The sequence below is a fragment of the Homalodisca vitripennis genome, chromosome 8 (genome assembly GCF_021130785.1).
Source record: "Homalodisca vitripennis isolate AUS2020 chromosome 8, UT_GWSS_2.1, whole genome shotgun sequence".
Classification (NCBI taxonomy): domain Eukaryota; kingdom Metazoa; phylum Arthropoda; class Insecta; order Hemiptera; family Cicadellidae; genus Homalodisca; species Homalodisca vitripennis.
Window position 1 is genome coordinate 33371641 of NC_060214.1, and position 17583 is coordinate 33389223.

General features: G+C 39.9%; 1 protein-coding gene across 1 annotated transcript in view; it reads right to left on the bottom strand.

The window, feature by feature from the left end:
- Positions 1-17583, bottom strand: part of LOC124367525 — a 277317-nt gene that overhangs the window by 175252 nt on the left and 84482 nt on the right. The window contains exon 3 of the mRNA XM_046824409.1: positions 12360-12555. Coding sequence (XP_046680365.1) covers positions 12360-12555 — 196 coding nt within the window. The remainder of the gene's footprint in view (positions 1-12359; positions 12556-17583) is intronic.

Genomic DNA, 17583 nt, shown 5'->3' on the forward strand with positions numbered 1-17583 from the left:
AACGAACGGTCAAGACTGGTTAAGATAATTAGGCTCTGGTCTAATCAGTGTTAAATTAACATAAAATCTGGTTAATTTCACAATTTCCTTACCAGGATCGAACCCGAAACCTCCCGCCGCGTCGTTCCTTCGCACAAACAATATAAAGTTGCATGATTACATGAAAAAAAAAACTCTAGTTGATTCTAGCTGTTCGGAATTTGAAGAATTTGGAATATATGTAACTAACCAGGAGAGAGCCGGTTGAGCACTAATCAAGATTTCAATAGTTCTGTCGAAAACAAATCAAGGAATGTTAATGATTTACCTCGATCTGGGGTTGTAATTAAAACAGATTATTCGAGATATGTGGATCAAGCATTAGTAGTAACCGAATCTATCGATTATCATGAATACCGAAACTATAATAATCGATTAACATATTTAGCGACACTCGATTGTTGTGGTACTCTATTTTCTTGATTAAAATAAAAACAATACAGTCCAATCTTGATAATCCGACATTTGCCAGGCCAACACGACGTTCGGTAGTCCGACACGCTCGAGAAAGGCTATCGGCAGTCGGCGCTGGCCGCTCAGGCCACTGTAGTACTGTACAAGTGAAGAGAATCTTTAAGAAAGAAGAAAAAACTGTTTTTGATTTTTTTTAAAGTGTAAAGATGGTATTTTAAGAGTTTTCACTTATGTATTATGTATGCACAGTTTGTTCATTCTACTATAATTAGGTACGTACAATAAAAAAAGTTTGTTCTTACAGTGTTTAGTGTTTACTTATTTTCACGTTTCTTACAGATTATAGGTTATTTATGCATTGTGTAAATGGCACCCTTGGTAATCCGGACTCCTTGGTAATCCGACAGTGTGCTGTATCATCTGACATATCTGTCGGATTATAAAGATTGGACTGTATTAATAATATTCGATGTTGTCAAAAGTGCAATTAAACTAAAGTATGGTACCATTGATAGTCGAATGTTAAGATCGCTTATGAGCCATTCCCTCTGAAATGATCTGTGACAAGTTAAGCCGTGGTTTGTATTTCAGAGAGATGTTTTACGTCGTGACCGCCGCGACGCAGTACACCGGGTAATGCGGATCCCGCAGCTATTCCCACGACAGCTGCTACGTTTCGGGAGCTTGTCAAATTTGTCGGTGGTACGCAGCAGTTCGGTGATTACGCAGGTTAACGACACCGGCGCTAACGGTGCCGTGTGCGCAGCGCCGGTTCTGAATTTCATTATCCTGCGCAAATAACCGCATTTCCTGCTCACATTCGGTGTAGAATTCCTACATCAAGGGGGACTAATTGCTTGTCGCACCCCAGACAGTAGACCATGGGGGAGTTGGTTCGTCAGTGACCACTGTTGAGAGATAACTGCAGTTTGTGTCTTACATGAGTTGAATATATCGTCACACAATCTATGCTTTTGCGTATCTGACTGAATAATTAATTGCTTTCTGTTGAACAAGTACACCAAAATCAGTACACAATTAAGTATTAAACAATTATAACAATACACAATTGGCATATTTGTAATGTGCCAAATATGGTTAGAAGCACATTTCCTTTAATAAATTGTTAATTTGATATACAATTAAATAATTAATTTATACCGCTAACCTCAAAACAGTGTTTATGGTACCGGAATAGTAAAAGGTCACTGCTGATTTGGTGCGTGGACGATTTCAGCTTCGGGTGCACATATTTTAGTTTCTGGTGTAATTATAAATAGTCGCAATCTGTGATAAAACCGGTGGGAAGGTTCGCCTCAAATTTCTAAATTTCGGCTATTCGTTTTGGTGGTGGTTGAAGGAATCTATGTATTCTTATATTATTGCATATAAAAGTCCGAATTCAGCAACTTTGTAAGGTTATAATTTTAAAATTTTCGAATTTTACAAATGATGCCACAATGAAATTGTGAATAGTGAATGCCTTGTAAATATACGAGGATGTCCATATTTCATATCTGTTGGACGTCAAAGCAACTAGAACAACTTATCTTGGTAGATTCCTAAATCCTTAAATTTACACGTAGAAAGTCGAGTAGAAACAATCTCTTCTATCATCAAACATCACGCAACATGAAGGCAGCAGGACGAAGCCTGTGGTGAAGAGACCTTACTAGTGAGTTCAAGGTCAAATACCAGGACGACCACGAGTCCAGACTAAGCCTCAATACACTTGCACTGTCTAGGAGGGGCTATCATCACTGCCACTGCGCACCCTAACCGCAGCTTTCACTCCTGCTTCACTTTCCTCCTGGAGATGAGTTGGACACTCACACGCTGATGGGGACGTAGGTCAACTTTCCGACCGTTGGGAACCTACATTCAAGACTATAACTGTTTTGAAAGTGAAAAATGAGGAGACTCGTGTGGTTTTGACATTATAAATTCTAACAATTGTATCTGCAAATTTTAATAGATAAATCCTCCATCTTCGTAGAATATGCACTCTTAAAATTCTGAATTTTTCTCTAAAAGAGTAATCCCAAAAAATTATAATCAATACCTAAATATGCGGACTTATGCAATAAACTGCTTTGCGTTTTAAGGAGGAAAACACAAAGACCGAAGGACACAGGACGTAAAATGGGGTAGGGTACGATAAACGGACCCGGTTTTTTATATCGAAGAATATAAATCATCGATAAATAATATTCGAATTTACCTAGACTACCAATTGATATAAAAGTATATATAGTCCTAAATAGCAATCATACGTTTTGAATTAAAATATGAGTTTATAGGAATATAGGAAAACTCATAAATAATTAAGACATTGCATAAATAATAAACAAACCAGAACGAGATCGATAAACAGGAAAACTCATAAATAATTATGAGCCACAATAATTCATATGGTCTACGTTGTTATTGAATTGTTTATAATTATACACACATAATTATATATATATATATATATATATATATATATAATATATATATATATATATATATATATGTATAATATTGATAATACGATTACGTGCATTATTTGAAAGTGTTTACAGCAGCTGTTGATATAGATTAAGTTAATTGTTCAGAATAATGAATCAGTACCGATTGGTTATATCGATGGTTATGATTAAGTAATATCGTTTGCCAATTTAGATATAAAAAACCGGGTCCGCTTATCGTACCCTACCCGTAAAATGACGCACACATGAAACCACAAAGTAAGGCTTACCTTCCTCCATAGATTAATGGATAAGATCATGCCTCGCTAACCGAGAGATCTTTGGTTCTAATCCCGAGAAAGCCATAAAAAAGAGTAAAACAATACATCCCAAAATAGTGTACCCAATTAGTCGGCATGATAGCTAAGGCTTAAAAGACAAAAAATGGGAAATACTGCAACTTTTTAACAGTTTCTGGGAAGGTCACGAATTTTAAAATGAATCTGTACAGTTTGGGGTAGAAAGAATTCCAAATAAAAAAATTAAAAGAGTAGAATAAATCGTTGTTGGGTATTCTTAACAGAACAACTAGTCTTTCTTCTTATTGAAGATTTTCGTAGTCGAAGAACGGCAATTCACTACGCACACAATGTTAACTAAATCACAACAGCTAACCAAGGATCTCGCTATCGCGATGCCCTTTATAGAATAGATTTAGAAGAACGAAGTGAATGAAAAAGTTCTAGTCAGTGGCATAGGTCTTTAGAGTGAACACGGAGGGGAGGTTGATCCCCAAAGACTTTTCATCACTGCTTACATCGATAACGGTCTAACAAGGTCCAATTGTGAACCACAAATACCAATCGGCCACCATCAAAGCTGCCAACAAAGCAGGCGAATATTATGGTCGCGGAAGCACGATCGATTCAAGAGCATGATATCATAAGTCACCGGAGCTAAGTGGCGTCACCCATTGTCCAGTCCGGTTACCGGGGACTCCAGGCGTGGTTACAATTGTTCACGACGAAGGATAGTTATTTGCGATGACCGCTCTGGGGTTAATCAACGGGTGAGTTTACATCTGATCGACGCGGAGGCTCCGGTGCCGATGTCAATTAGGTGTGGAGGTTATTCACCGAGCCGGCGGCACTAATTGGCCAGGAGCTGACCGACAGATCTCGCAGCTATCGGCTCTCGGTATTCTGCTGGACCGATCCAATTAAACGCGACACGGCCTTGTGTTGTGGCTGTTGCTGCGGCGAGCGATACGGTTCACTTGCGTCGCTTCGTCTTCTCTTGCGGTGGTCCGAGTCTGCGGGCTGCACCTGGGGCGCCAATGGCAGTTCGATAGCCCTCAGCATGACCCCGGGTGTAGGATACAACCATCGTTAGATTTACTGCCTACAGACCTTATAAGTTTTAACAAGCCGAAGCAATTACCAAAATCAGTAAATACATAGTTCAACATCCAACATGCAGAATCTTTGCCCTCTGGCTCTCCATTAAAATCTTTATGGACTACGATATCTTACGAAAAAGATCTGATGCAACACATTCGTAACTGTGTAAAGGTACATTCAACCCTAATGACTGTTTCCAATTGAAGAAAGTGTAATAATGAGACTAGAAGGAAAATGAGAATGAAAAAATTCTCCTTAGGGGTAAGATGACTCAAGACCTGAAGACCAACTTATGGGTCTCATAAAAATATACAAATTCTCAATGTTGTATGAAGTAAAATGTTTCAATAATTCTTATCTTACTGTTTATTTAAAATTTGACTTTGGCAAACGTAAAGACAGCTCTCACGGAATATTCTCTTCATATGTTGATCTGAATCAATTTCGATATTCAAAGTTAATGTCGTTGTTATTTGCGGGGGCAAGGTTTCTGTGGGAAGCATTTTCGTATATTGATCCTGTTTGTGCTTGTGTGAAGGCAAACCCTTCTTGGATCAAAAATAGTAAAGTAGGCTTACACGATTGTAGCCCTAGAGAATGCAGCATTTTCTAGGTGGTCTACCTTTAAGATCGTAGACAGTACTGAGAAGCACACCACTGGCACCAAACACATTCCCAAGGTCTTGTATGGTAAACCTATGGAATGCATAATGCTACACGAATTTACATGTAGTCGATTCCATGCTAGATTAATCTCCTCTTGTACATTCCAAGAACTCCATCTATTCTGAGAGAGGGTATCCGTGCACTTCCTGTTGGTGGTAGTGAGGGACCCGCGGTCTCTGCGGTCAGGGACGGCTCAGAGTGGTGTTCATGACACTGGCAACCGTCGCACTGACCTTTCCCAAGAGTTGTGGTTCAACCAAAGACAACATTGAGGTTATGGTTCTGGTCAAAGTTCTTTTGCAAGTGTAGTATGAAGCCAATGTCTTCGTAGATCTATCAAGTAGTAATAGGCTAACTTTAATGTAATGTTCGATAGTTATACTCGTAGTTTTTCTGTTGGTACGTGTGGACCTTAAACTATGATATGTTTTCAAGTAATGATAGATTCAGATCTTCACTGTGCAATCGGTTCTTCGAGAATTCGAATATAACAGCGAATTATAATTCTTTAACATACCTCATAAGAAATGTATAACAGCACATAATGTCCATCCGTGTAACAGCGATTAAGAATATATATATATTTAAATACATCATTCCAGATTTTTCCATCCAAAATATTAATAGTCAATATATGGTTTTACCCACCGTCCAAAGTTTAAAATATACCATAATTGGTAGTTTGGCATATTCAGATTTTTTGTTGCACCATGGTGTCTGGGTAGTCCGGAATAATAGTCTCATAAATTAAACATAGCATACAATACCAGAGTAAGCGCAACGACGATGGGTTTCACAAGCAATTGAGTAATTTTCACACCTCTTACATAACAGAAATATGTAAGTTTCTTAAGATAAAGTAAACTTGTTTTCGTGAATAAAATAATTCTTGGCGCATTTAACTTTAGGGCAAATTTTTGTATATATAGATTCCCTACAAAAATTTCATCGGGGGAAATTATTATTAATCTGGTTGATGGTTTCTTTACTGCAGTCTGTGTCACGTCAGCACCTCGAGATTGCCTGTTGCTTCGAGCGAGGCCAACTAGGTAAGCTATTTCCATTGGAAAGCGGCGGTAGCGAAGGAAATATGAGGATATGGACCTTGACCACCTTGAACAACAAATCGGCGGAAAAAGCAGTAAGGTTAAGTTCAAGTGACGTGTAGCTCTAAAGTATGTAACATTGTGTGAAGAGAACTGTAAGTTACAAATCTGGAAATAAGACCAATAATAGACGCTTTCTTAATTATTTAGGGGCCGTAGAGGAAGAAGCGTACTGCATTTGGGCAAATACCCTGTGGGAAGGATGCTCTAACTGATTTTCGACGGACGACCGCGGAACGGAAGATCGGACAATGTTGTTGCCGATGTTGCCTAAAGTAACGGCCGGGCACACAGTTAGCAGACGATTGCGAAGGAAACAAAGCCTGTTCACAGTTCACGTTCAGGCTGGCTGGACCGCAAGAGTGGTCAGGATCACTTTCATCTCTAACGGTCCTTCTATTATCGTAGATTCTCGGCAAACAGTGGTTTCTTTTCCCACTCCTTTCCGCGGTCACGTTACTTTTGCCTTCTTTGCCATTCAGACGAATCCCGTGTTTTTAGTTCATTTACAAGTGAACTATAATTAGCTACATGGAGGACGCAAAAAGGATGTTTCCATGGACACCAAAAACCTTCTAGAAAAATCACTTTGATTTTTAATTAGCATCGACCCCACAACTCACCCTAGGGGTCTTTGAGGGGTGGAGTGTGAGATGTGAAATGAGGCACAGATCGCTTCAAACAAACATCGGCGAGTGTTTTGACAAGGGCGTCACCAGCTGACAAAGGATCACTTTTTATCGCAGGGCTCACTGGCCCAGTTTTTTCTGCTCGAGGACGTGTGCTATGCAGATGACCTCTCTCCCCACCTCTCGACCAGACCATTCGGCAGCACCTGTTGGCTCTCCGTGCCGTCCGTCTTCCAAGACTTTCACTTTTCTGGCCGTGAGCCTGATAGTGTCTGTCAAGCGGAATTCAGGAAAATCTGTTTTTACTCGTTCTGAAAACCGTGACCCAAATACTTTTGAGGGAGCTACGAGGAGCGGCGTTGAAATGATTGTATTTTTATCCATTTGACGAACTTACTGCCATTTTTCATGAGCTAGGCTGTAATATATTTTTCAAGCTCTTATGTCTCTAAACGAATTGTTCACAAAAGGAATGGTGGGATTTAAGTGTGGTGATGAAGAAACGAAATTGGTTAATACGATACTTTGTAATACTTGATAGATTGTATTTCCTTCCCTTGTAAATGTTGTAGTGGTTTCTAATGTTGTTCGAAGTAGGCTACAAACCCTGATTATTTTCAGCGTTTCTTCGAATTATATACGTAATCTCAGAACTTGAATGAATTCTCTTATTAACTGATGATTCACACGAAGAGAAGTGTCTAGCGTATTTGATGATTAAACAAAACTTTTAGTACTGTAGTAGTAGGTGAAAAAGAAACGGATCACTTTCTAATATTTCTCTATATAAGTCGGTTTTAGAGCTGTGTTAAGTTTTCGGAATACCAATGGTAGGTTCTAATTCAACTTCGTTAATGTGGTTTAAGTTAATTAACAATTTGCCTATTTGTAGACAACTCTTAGCAATAAAACAAATGCAACCAGAGGCGCCAAGTCTTGCAACACGCTCGTGAGGCAAGTTTTCTCGGCAAAGTCAATTATGGAAAGCCGACTCATCTCGGTTACATAACAGGACGGGTTGACACGAGGCATGTTTAACGTGTAAACCCCGTTTCCTGGGCGCTAGGCGGACAATCATCGACCTTCACACAGTAGTCACGGTGCACTGAGCTGCTGCAACTGCAACTGTGGCACCGGAAGGTCGAGGATACTCTGCCACTGCCACTTCCGGAAATAGTGACTATTATTTGCAATCAGCTGTTTACATTAACAATCACCACACTTGTTTTGTTCCGCTTGTCATCATACGTTTTGCAACCGGGAGAGAATCGAGCTTAATGGTTCCCTTGAAAGACGGGCTAACTACCGACCTATTTCTTTACAGATACGACTTCGAAACTAATACGAAGTCATTGGGTCCACGAGGATTTTAAGTGGGGTAGACTATAATTTGATCTTATGAACATAAGCTTGTCACGATTTAATCGATTATTGAAGGATTTTTATTGTCCTGAACGGCCCTGTTTCTTTTTAATTTTCCACACAGCAGGCGTCGTAACAAATGCAGAAATCGAATGCAAGAAATCTATTGCACAAGGAAGAGGAAATTGGCCAGCGTTACGAATTAACAACAAACGCAAACGTTGTGGATGGAGAAGAAAAGGAAATAAATAATCAATGAAGTTGCGGAAAGATATCTAGGCGTTCGATTCGGCGCAGGCTGCGAAGCAAGAACCGCAGCTTGCGTTAGTTCCACCAGCAAAAACCTTCGGCACTCTAATTAGATAAGCATTTCCCGACGGCTTTCCACTGTTTATGTAAGTGTTGTGAAATAGCCGTGATATTGGGTTCGATAGTTTTACAGCTATAAGGTGCAGATGCTGGTAATTGTCCATAACAAGAACAATTGGGATGGAAATTCAACTGTGAAAACATCTATTTGAGACGCTCAAGTTAACGGCACCCTTTATTAATCATTAGAGAAGAATCTTAAGCTCGGTACAGTTGGGGCATCGTGATCAAGTTGGCCTGTGTATAGCGGGGTTTTATTTTAAGAGTGGCATATACTAGGGGATTTTAATATATTTTGGTAAGTGCATTAACATATATTCTGAATGAAATGGTCACAAGGACACGTACATTTGTCGATTTCCAAGTTTACGTCTAATATTTCAAGACAATTTAAAATTTGTACAGGACCCAACTTAACTTTGTGTAATAATTTTTTTAGAAGTTTTAAACGAAATACTTTTTTTCCATAAAGGAAGTAAGCAGATAAATTCACATTTCGCATGATGTTGATGCTTCGTGATGTTGCCTCACACCACAGGTATTGCTGGGACGAGGACCTCAATCACGGAGAGATCAGACGGTCCTGCTCGGGAAGAAACCGGCAGGCAGGTCAGGTGGAGGCAGTGACCGCAAACATTTGATTGACGATACTGATTGATGAATAGATCTGTCACATCCTCTTGAGAACCGCTCCGCAGAGGTACATCGAGATCAGCTTGAGTGCCATTATTACGGAACATGTATGTAGTCGAGAATATATAGCCTGTTTCTCTCGAAATAGGTCCGAAAAGTGGGAAATATAGGTTAGTGCACGAATGTGACCACAGGCACTGTTAGATAAATATTTTGAACCCTGGAAGCATTAGCTAGTTCTTTCGGGAACAGTTCCACAAACAGATGAATTCTGAGTCACTGTAAGAATTGCTCCATGAAGACCTTAGCTCGTTCTTCAAAAAGATAAGATGTAAGCAATAGAAGAGTGATCTCAGGCATTACTGGACCAATTTCTAAACCATGAAGTCATTAGTAAGTTTTTTGTGAGAAAAATGCCGTAGACAGATCAGCCAAAACAACAGGCAATTCCGTAATCATTGCTTGCTGGGCAATGTTCCGAACCTTGAACCTTTATCTTTTCTCGCAAAGAAAATTCTGCAGACGAGATCAGTTCTAAGCAACAGACAGTGGCCGTGGGCATTGGAGGATCAATATTTTGAACCTTGATGACATTGACCAGTTCTTCTTGGGAACTGCTCTGCAGACAGATCAGTTCTGAGCAACAGACAATTGACCGCAGGAATTGCTGGACCAAATGAACCTTGATGAAATTAGTCAGTTCCTTTTGGGAACAGTTCTGCAGACAGATCAGTTCTGAGCAATAGACAAGTGATCGCAAGCATTGGTGGACTAAGAAACCGAATGTGTTAACGGATGTGTCAGTATCACATAGGAACGAACATTTCGGCAGAAAATGTGGCAGCAGATAGAAGTTCGGTGCGGCAACCTTATAGGACTTTACATTTTTGCTGTATCTATTATATGAACTATGAAAGTATCGACGAGTACTGTCCAGAAAAGGTGCCACCAACTGGTGTGTCCAGGTGTGATCTAAACCGTGAATCTAAATCTAGGAGAGATTAACCAGATCGGCAGACAGGTCAGGTGCAGGCAGGTGCGATACGCGTCTGTGGCCGCAGGACGAGACGACGACGACGGAGCAATGACTGGTCCCCGCCCACCTCACAGCGCCTGCTGAGAACAATAGTGAAATGATGTCCGTTAGACTTCCTGCTGATGGACTAGTCTGTATTCCAGAGGTGACACACGTGCTTCCTCCCTCTCGCGCTGACTCACTAGGTTCTTACAACTTCTTCCTCTCGTCGCTCATAGTCTTTTCAATCATATCCAAGATGTTGCAGATTATCAATCAGTCACAGATCAAATAAGACTTATAACCAACAAGAACCCCATGGTAGAAATATGGTACCTAATATAAATTATAATGAATTCCAAAGTGAATACTGAACTTATCTATAATACTTTTGATGCTTACGTCCTATTTTTGCAGCGTGATGTGCATTTACCTATGAACCTAATTTCCTATTTTGGAACGTGGTGTGTATTTGCATATGACCCCAAAATTCTTTTTTAAAGACCACTTATTATAATACATATTAATCTCTTTCTTTTTATTAATAAAAGTCCTAATAAAAGCCAAACAATTTCTGTGTATGCAGAGTGATAAGTACAAAACAGATGGCAAAAAGAAAAGGGTTACGTATGGAAAATGAAAAAATACAGTTAACCTTTTTATAAGGCATTTTTTGAAGTAAAAACTTTGGAATAAAAGTCAAACTGTAAATTAGGTCGGTTTCAGTATTATGTATAAATTAATATAATACATTTTTAGACCCTTGTATATTGTTTTTACTATGTTCTACCAGTGATACTAAAATAACAGATTTTCCTATTTTATTTTATTTCATTTCATTTTAATTTTTACATATAATTTAATAACCCAGTTTGTATGCATTAAAAATCTAAAAGTCAAGATAAAGACCCATTGATGAGTAGGCTACCTATTTCTCATAAATATGATAAGAAACACTTATTCTTATATATTTATCATAGTATATTATAAGAAGTAATGTGTTTTATAGTTGTGAATAATATCTTTACATAAAATGCTATGCAGTTTTACCCAACTCCAACATTTTAAATAAGGTACATCTGGGACTCAGCCAGGAAACCACAAACAATTTGGGATCCAAAGAAATAAAAAATTACGGAAGGATAACGTAATCGATAACAACCCTTAAGAATGTTAAAGGACTTCATATAAGGAAGAATTAATTTTTTTTTAAATTTCTACCTGCTCACACCTCAGAAAATACTAACTGGTGTAGTTAAGACAAGAAATCACAACAGGAGCGCGATATAACGGTATAGGGTGCAATACTTGATATGTTGGTAATGTGAAGCACTCTAGCAACATACACACATAGGAAGATGCAAAAGAAGAAGGAAGGCTATCGTAACATCCTGAGTGATTAGTATGCAGCTAGTTTTACATTCAAACGGATCCACTTTTTGTAACCACAAATTTTACAAATTGTTATGTCCATATGTTATCGTAAATTCAATACTCTATTTACTAAAACGTAACTAAAAAAAAGTTATGTCCTTCTGCGTACATTTGATGACATACGAGTATATACAGTTTGCTATCTTTCTTCAACGTCATAACGTTCAGTGATAGGTACACCTTCAAATCCGAATGCGAATTTTAGCAACCGTTTAACATGCAATTAGCGTCTGCATTCAGTTGGGTGTTTGAACTCTTGACCTTAAAGGTCAAGAACCGCTTCTGCACCAACAATAAAATTGTGCTATAAATCTCGACCTTCCTGTTTTTCTCAGCTGTTAGAATGGCAGCGGGTCCAAAGTCTATTTTCTGAACCGCGAATTAGTTTTTAATGCCAACAACTGTTGGAATATTGCGGTGCAACTTGATAGAATTGAGTTTTCCCGTAATTGCCTAGCTGAAGGTGTCATTTTTACTTCTCTCGAGAAGGTAAACGCTGGTTGACTCACGAGACCATAGACGGTGAACGGTCCCGGTAATGCTCTATTGTTCCCAGGAATGAGCTTTAATTGGAGACCACAGGAGGATGGAGGATTCCCTGGAAAAGGCGGGAAGCTGATTGGAATGGACGGGAGGCTTTTGGACTCTAGATGGAAGGCCTATCGGAGGAATCACGTGATTTGACCAGGTAATCGTCCGGTTCTGAGAAGTTGGTGACAACTCCAAACGTTTCAACATTCCAATGGAACTCTTTAAGTGTTAAGTGATGTCGCTGCTTTCATCGCTTCCAATAACCGTACGTCTTTGCTCCTTAAAATTCATAAGAAATAGGATTTACTCACTCGTGCATTTGAGTTCCCTCCGGAGTTCGTCGGATCCTCTGTAGCAGTCCGGTGTTCCATCACATATCCTCGACAGTTCGTAGAGTTGGAGGACATCCGTCGACTCGTTCACTTGACACCCGAAATAACCGTCTTCTAAATTTAAAAAGAATATTTCTTTCCTAATTCCAAAACCTATACCGCCTTGAGCATGTACCTGAAACAAAAGAGAAAAACGGATTAGATAACAGAAGGATGAATTGGAGACTTGTTACAGTAACTTAAGTAGATAAGGCAGCATATTTTTAAAATAGAGCTAATGCAAGTGACGACAAAAGGAGTTTTAATGGTCCAAAAATATGTTGGTAGTATTGCAAATCAGAAATTAATCAATGGCTTCAGATGCGGTCAGACGCTGTCTCACTATCTGGCAGAGGTCATCCTGAAAGACATTGCCCTTGCGGAGGCGGCAGACTCGTGACTGGCCGACGCGAGATCGAGGGTGTTCCTCCTAGACAAAGGACGGTTAATAAACATGGCGATGTCATCGAAGAGTGGAGTCGTGATGCGACACTTAATTAAGGAGCAGAGTAGGCCTACAATCTGACGGGACGTGCAAGTTCTTCCCAGCCCTCACCACCACCACCACAGCCGCTCCGTCCATCGCACAACACGTGGATGACACGCATTCCGCGGCAATGTGCAAACTGTATGTAAGGATGTGCATGTTATTATTTCACGCAAGATTGCATTGCTAGTAAACATTAATGATAGTAATCTAAACAATTCCAAAATCAATATTTTCTGACTACAATGATCATGCTGAGAGAGGCTACAGAATATAATACCCACGTTACTCATAGAGTACTACTTGTAGTGTCATAGTTAAAATAGATTTTACTATATAAAACGTTCAAAAACACAAGTACACAAAAAGGACGAATTCAAAAGCGAGGAGCCATTAAGTATGCCTTACAGTTTATGATAAATGTGCAATTAATATTTTTTTACAGGAGACGAATTTTTAGGAAAAAGATTTTTCTTACGAACTACAGCCAAAAATAAACCATCAAAGAAGGGACAGGTTTATTCAACAGCGGACATGTAGAAGAGGACAGAGTAAAAGTGAAACAATGTGGAGTATGTTGGAGGCTGGAGACAAAAAGATGCAGTTCTGTGTATGCCGTCTGCATACATAATGCCGTCCTACTTTCCTGCACATACCTCGGCCGTGGGTGAGCTCTGACTCTGCCTGACGCCGCTGTGTGCTATACCGCTGCAGCCTGTCCAGTCATGGCCCCACTGACATCAATACCGTCATTTTGCAGGTAACTGTGCAGCAGCACCTCACTGACTTACTGACACCTGATCCTCGGCCGGAGTTCCATCTCTGTAATTCCGGCGCAGAAGTGCTATTTTCCATAATGATCTTTCCTTTACTCTTGGAAGTGATGTCATTCCCCATTGCAACAAGATACAATCTTAGTACCCGGTGTTAGCATTTAAAATGGACGTTGAAGTCTAATTTACTTTGCTCATTTGCTCGTCCAATCTTGCAGAAGATCTCTTTGCCGCAATGATGATGCTTTAGCGTGGACATATGAGTTCAACAGCAATCTAAATCAAAGGTTTTGAGGAAATCTTTCAAAAAAAGTTCTCGTTGTTGAATAGTTAATTTGAATGTTCAATACTCAGATAATAGTACCAAAGAAGATAAAAACAAAGAGGTAATTCATAACCAATGTACTTTAGATTTATCGGATACGGAGTAATTGCAAGGAACAATCCAAGTGATATATTGATTGTGAAGGGAATCGAGTACATTGTTGTGCTGGACGTGCTCGCAACGACCGCTAATTACCGTCAGACAAGGGGGAAACCAGAGCAAAGATGACGAGTGTCCACTCACGTCTCAGATAAAGACTGGCCTCTACTTACGCAATAATTTACGCAACGCTGACGCCAACCATATGGCGGTTGACGCGAGAAAGTCGAACCTTGCCCTTTACTTTATTGCGTATTCTAAAGAAGTGATAGAAGAATGTCTTTGGACATAGGGATTGTTGTGGACATCCGCCCTCCTTAATCGACTTGAAAACGAGAAGCCCTCCATTTTGAGCTCTGGAGTCTGATCTCATACTACCGCCTTCAACCAGTCCAATTAAATCAATGCACAAAACGCAAAGAATAAAAATAAAAATTCCCTACGGATGTGACATGTGTGGATCGGTATTTTGTTGTGTTACGCGCATTTGTATGCTGTGGTATCACCCATGTCTTGAATGTGTATTATCGTTTTTTATATTTTAAATTATAAAAAGCCAATCCCTAGCGGAGGTTTGACTGAAAAGACCAAAATTTAGTGTTTTTGTTGTTCATTCAATAACGAAGTATTTCAGCAACCCTTTGATGTATTTCATCACCGAAATGTTCAACAAAGAATAATAGGAATTGATGAGCAGTAGACGGCACGCCTGAGGAAGATGAACGACCGCGTTCCAGTGATGGTCCCACTGATTTGCATAGACTTGCGGATCTGATGCGGTGGCCAGGGATAGAAGGGTCATGCTTCAATAGGCCTGACATCGCCACAAGTCATCGGAGCAAAAACTCCCCCGACGTCACGTGGATGAGCGGCTTCCATTATTGATGTTGTACCTTGTTATCTGACCCTCAGTGATCTTCACAATTAGCGTTTCACTGTGCACGAAGTCTCCAGACATTGAGGACGTCCAGACTCTCAGGAGGGTTACCTATTTGGGGATAACTATTTGCTGAATAGCTTCTCCTTGATAGGCATCTTACAAAACGAAGTAAGAGAATGTGACGTTTTTAGATAATACAATTGACTCTATTTGAACAACCTGTAATTGACCAACAATTACTGGTACAATAATTTATTATCTGTTCCAAGGTAAGCAATGTTCCAAGCGAACTTTGAGCAACTGGTCAGTTGTGGGCGGACTGACGAAACTCGACCTCTCGCCGCTGCTCAGTCGCAAGCGCTTGCAATGCTACGCTCGACAGAACTTAACGCGCAATTACACCATGAGAACATGCCGGAAAACTATAATATTGCTAATTACAAATTATTCCTGACAGAGATAATTGTTTCTGCAACTGCCGGCTCCCGAAATTCGCGTTGTGGGCCGACCTCCCACGCGCCCGCGGGCGACGACGAAGCGGCCACTTTCATTTCCTGGGAGCACGTTCAGGTTCACACGCTCGGGTTTTACGAGAAGAGGAAAACATGACTCGCATTGACCGCCCACATGTGTCCGCGGACCGTTATTGTACGGATCGTGGCGTAGACCCAGTGACCGCTAGATAGCGAACTGTGTCACTGGGCGTCCATGGGGAGGTAACAGGCGGCGGCCAGGAAGGAAGACATATTGTACAGGAATAAAAGAAGAGGAAACACAAGTTTTCTGTAAAGATAAAGAAACCTCTTCGTCCTATCTAATATACCTTCACGTGGCTGCAATTCTCCAACCGAGGCATAGGGTCGATTCCTCGGGAGGCAACAAAAAAATGTGGTTTGGACTTTTCCTTTGCAATGATTTCTAGCTCTACTCGGGTTGCAAGAATCTTCATAACAAACCGAGTATTCTTGGAGTTTGATATGTGCAAGCACCAATAGTTAAAATTTGAAAAATAATTAATTTATTCAAGAAAAGGCCCGGACGAGGAACATTAGGATAAAATGAGGTTTATATGTTATTTCAACTAAATCAATTTAGTTTTAAGCAGCTTTCAATGATTTGGATTTGAAAGAAACAGTTAAGTGAATTGTCACTCTTGTGACCAAATTTGAAAATATGTTAAAGCTGAGGGTCCAACAAAGTGGAAATGGTTTGTAGATGCCTATGTTGTTACAGAAATAAAAAAGGAACTAATTCTGATCCAAGTGAAACTCCCGGTTACACCATAGGTCCATAATGGTCTTAAGGCTATCAAAAACAAAACAGTAAGCCAACGGAACGTCTTTCCTTGACAGACACTTAGTGCGAAGGTAGCATACTTCATTACATAACCGGATAATGGGGTAATTCCGGCGAATAAAATGTCACGAACAGTGGACAATTATGAACAAGGAACTCCTTGAATCTGCATAGCACAATTAGGCGTCAAGGCCCGCGCTCCACAATTAGTTGAGGAGGCAGATGAATGTAGAGGGAGTAATAGAGATGGACGGATGGAAGGAGAGAAGGGAGAAAGAGAGAGGTCAGTGGAGATGAGGTGTGGAGATAAGTGAATATTATTCGTGAATTGTGAGACACCCTTGGCTGCACGGCCGCGGCCTCTAGACATGACCAGAACTTCGGTACTCCTCCTACGTCTAATCAATGATGCCATAGCGTTATTTAGGAATATTTTATTTTTCAAACAAGGTCTGGTGAACTGTATGATAATTCCACTTTTCCATGAAGAGAGAAATTTTAAATGTTAGTATTAGTACACAACATTGTAGACTTAATTAATTCGAACTACTACTTGTAAGTTGTATCCTTCCTTGTGATTGGTCTTTAAACTGACGCAGTAGTGAATAGATAGTGCAAAGCTACGGGTCATTTATGAAGTAAATAATTCTAACCTTATTCGGAATTAATGTTACGTTCATGGTCTACAAAGCAAGAAGCTGTACACCTCCAAGCACTTGAAGTATTTTGCACTGCTTTTGGAATTACAGGATATTCAGAATGGGTAGGTTTGGGAGTAGGACAGCTTCTTGTCGAGATCCCATGGGGGATTATGGGGTATCCCTGATATTAGCCATTGCCAGATGGGAACAACTGTGGACAAGTAATTTACTAACATTAGCCAGTCAGAACAGACTTACGTCTAGAGTTGGTAATAGCGTTTGATATTCCAACCGCAATCCTTTATAGTAAAGTAGAAAAAGGAGTAGTAAAGTTACGATCCCATCTAAGTCCTACGACATTTACGATCCAAGCTCCTGATCATTTATTGGCTTGCCCAGATGTAAAAGGCAACGTCATGTTTATTTTGCACCATAATACCAGTGTTAATACAAGTGAATATTAGGGGTGGCACCAAGATTGACGAGGTTGAGTTCAGATATATTGTGAGATTTCTTTTCACCATATCTCATTACCTAGATTCGTTTACTCCTTTAAAAAAATAGCAGCTGACACAATTTGGAACTCACAACAATATTTTGTACGAATTAAAGTTAAATTATAGGTTTAAGCATTGCGATATCTGCTAAAATCCCTGTACAGTA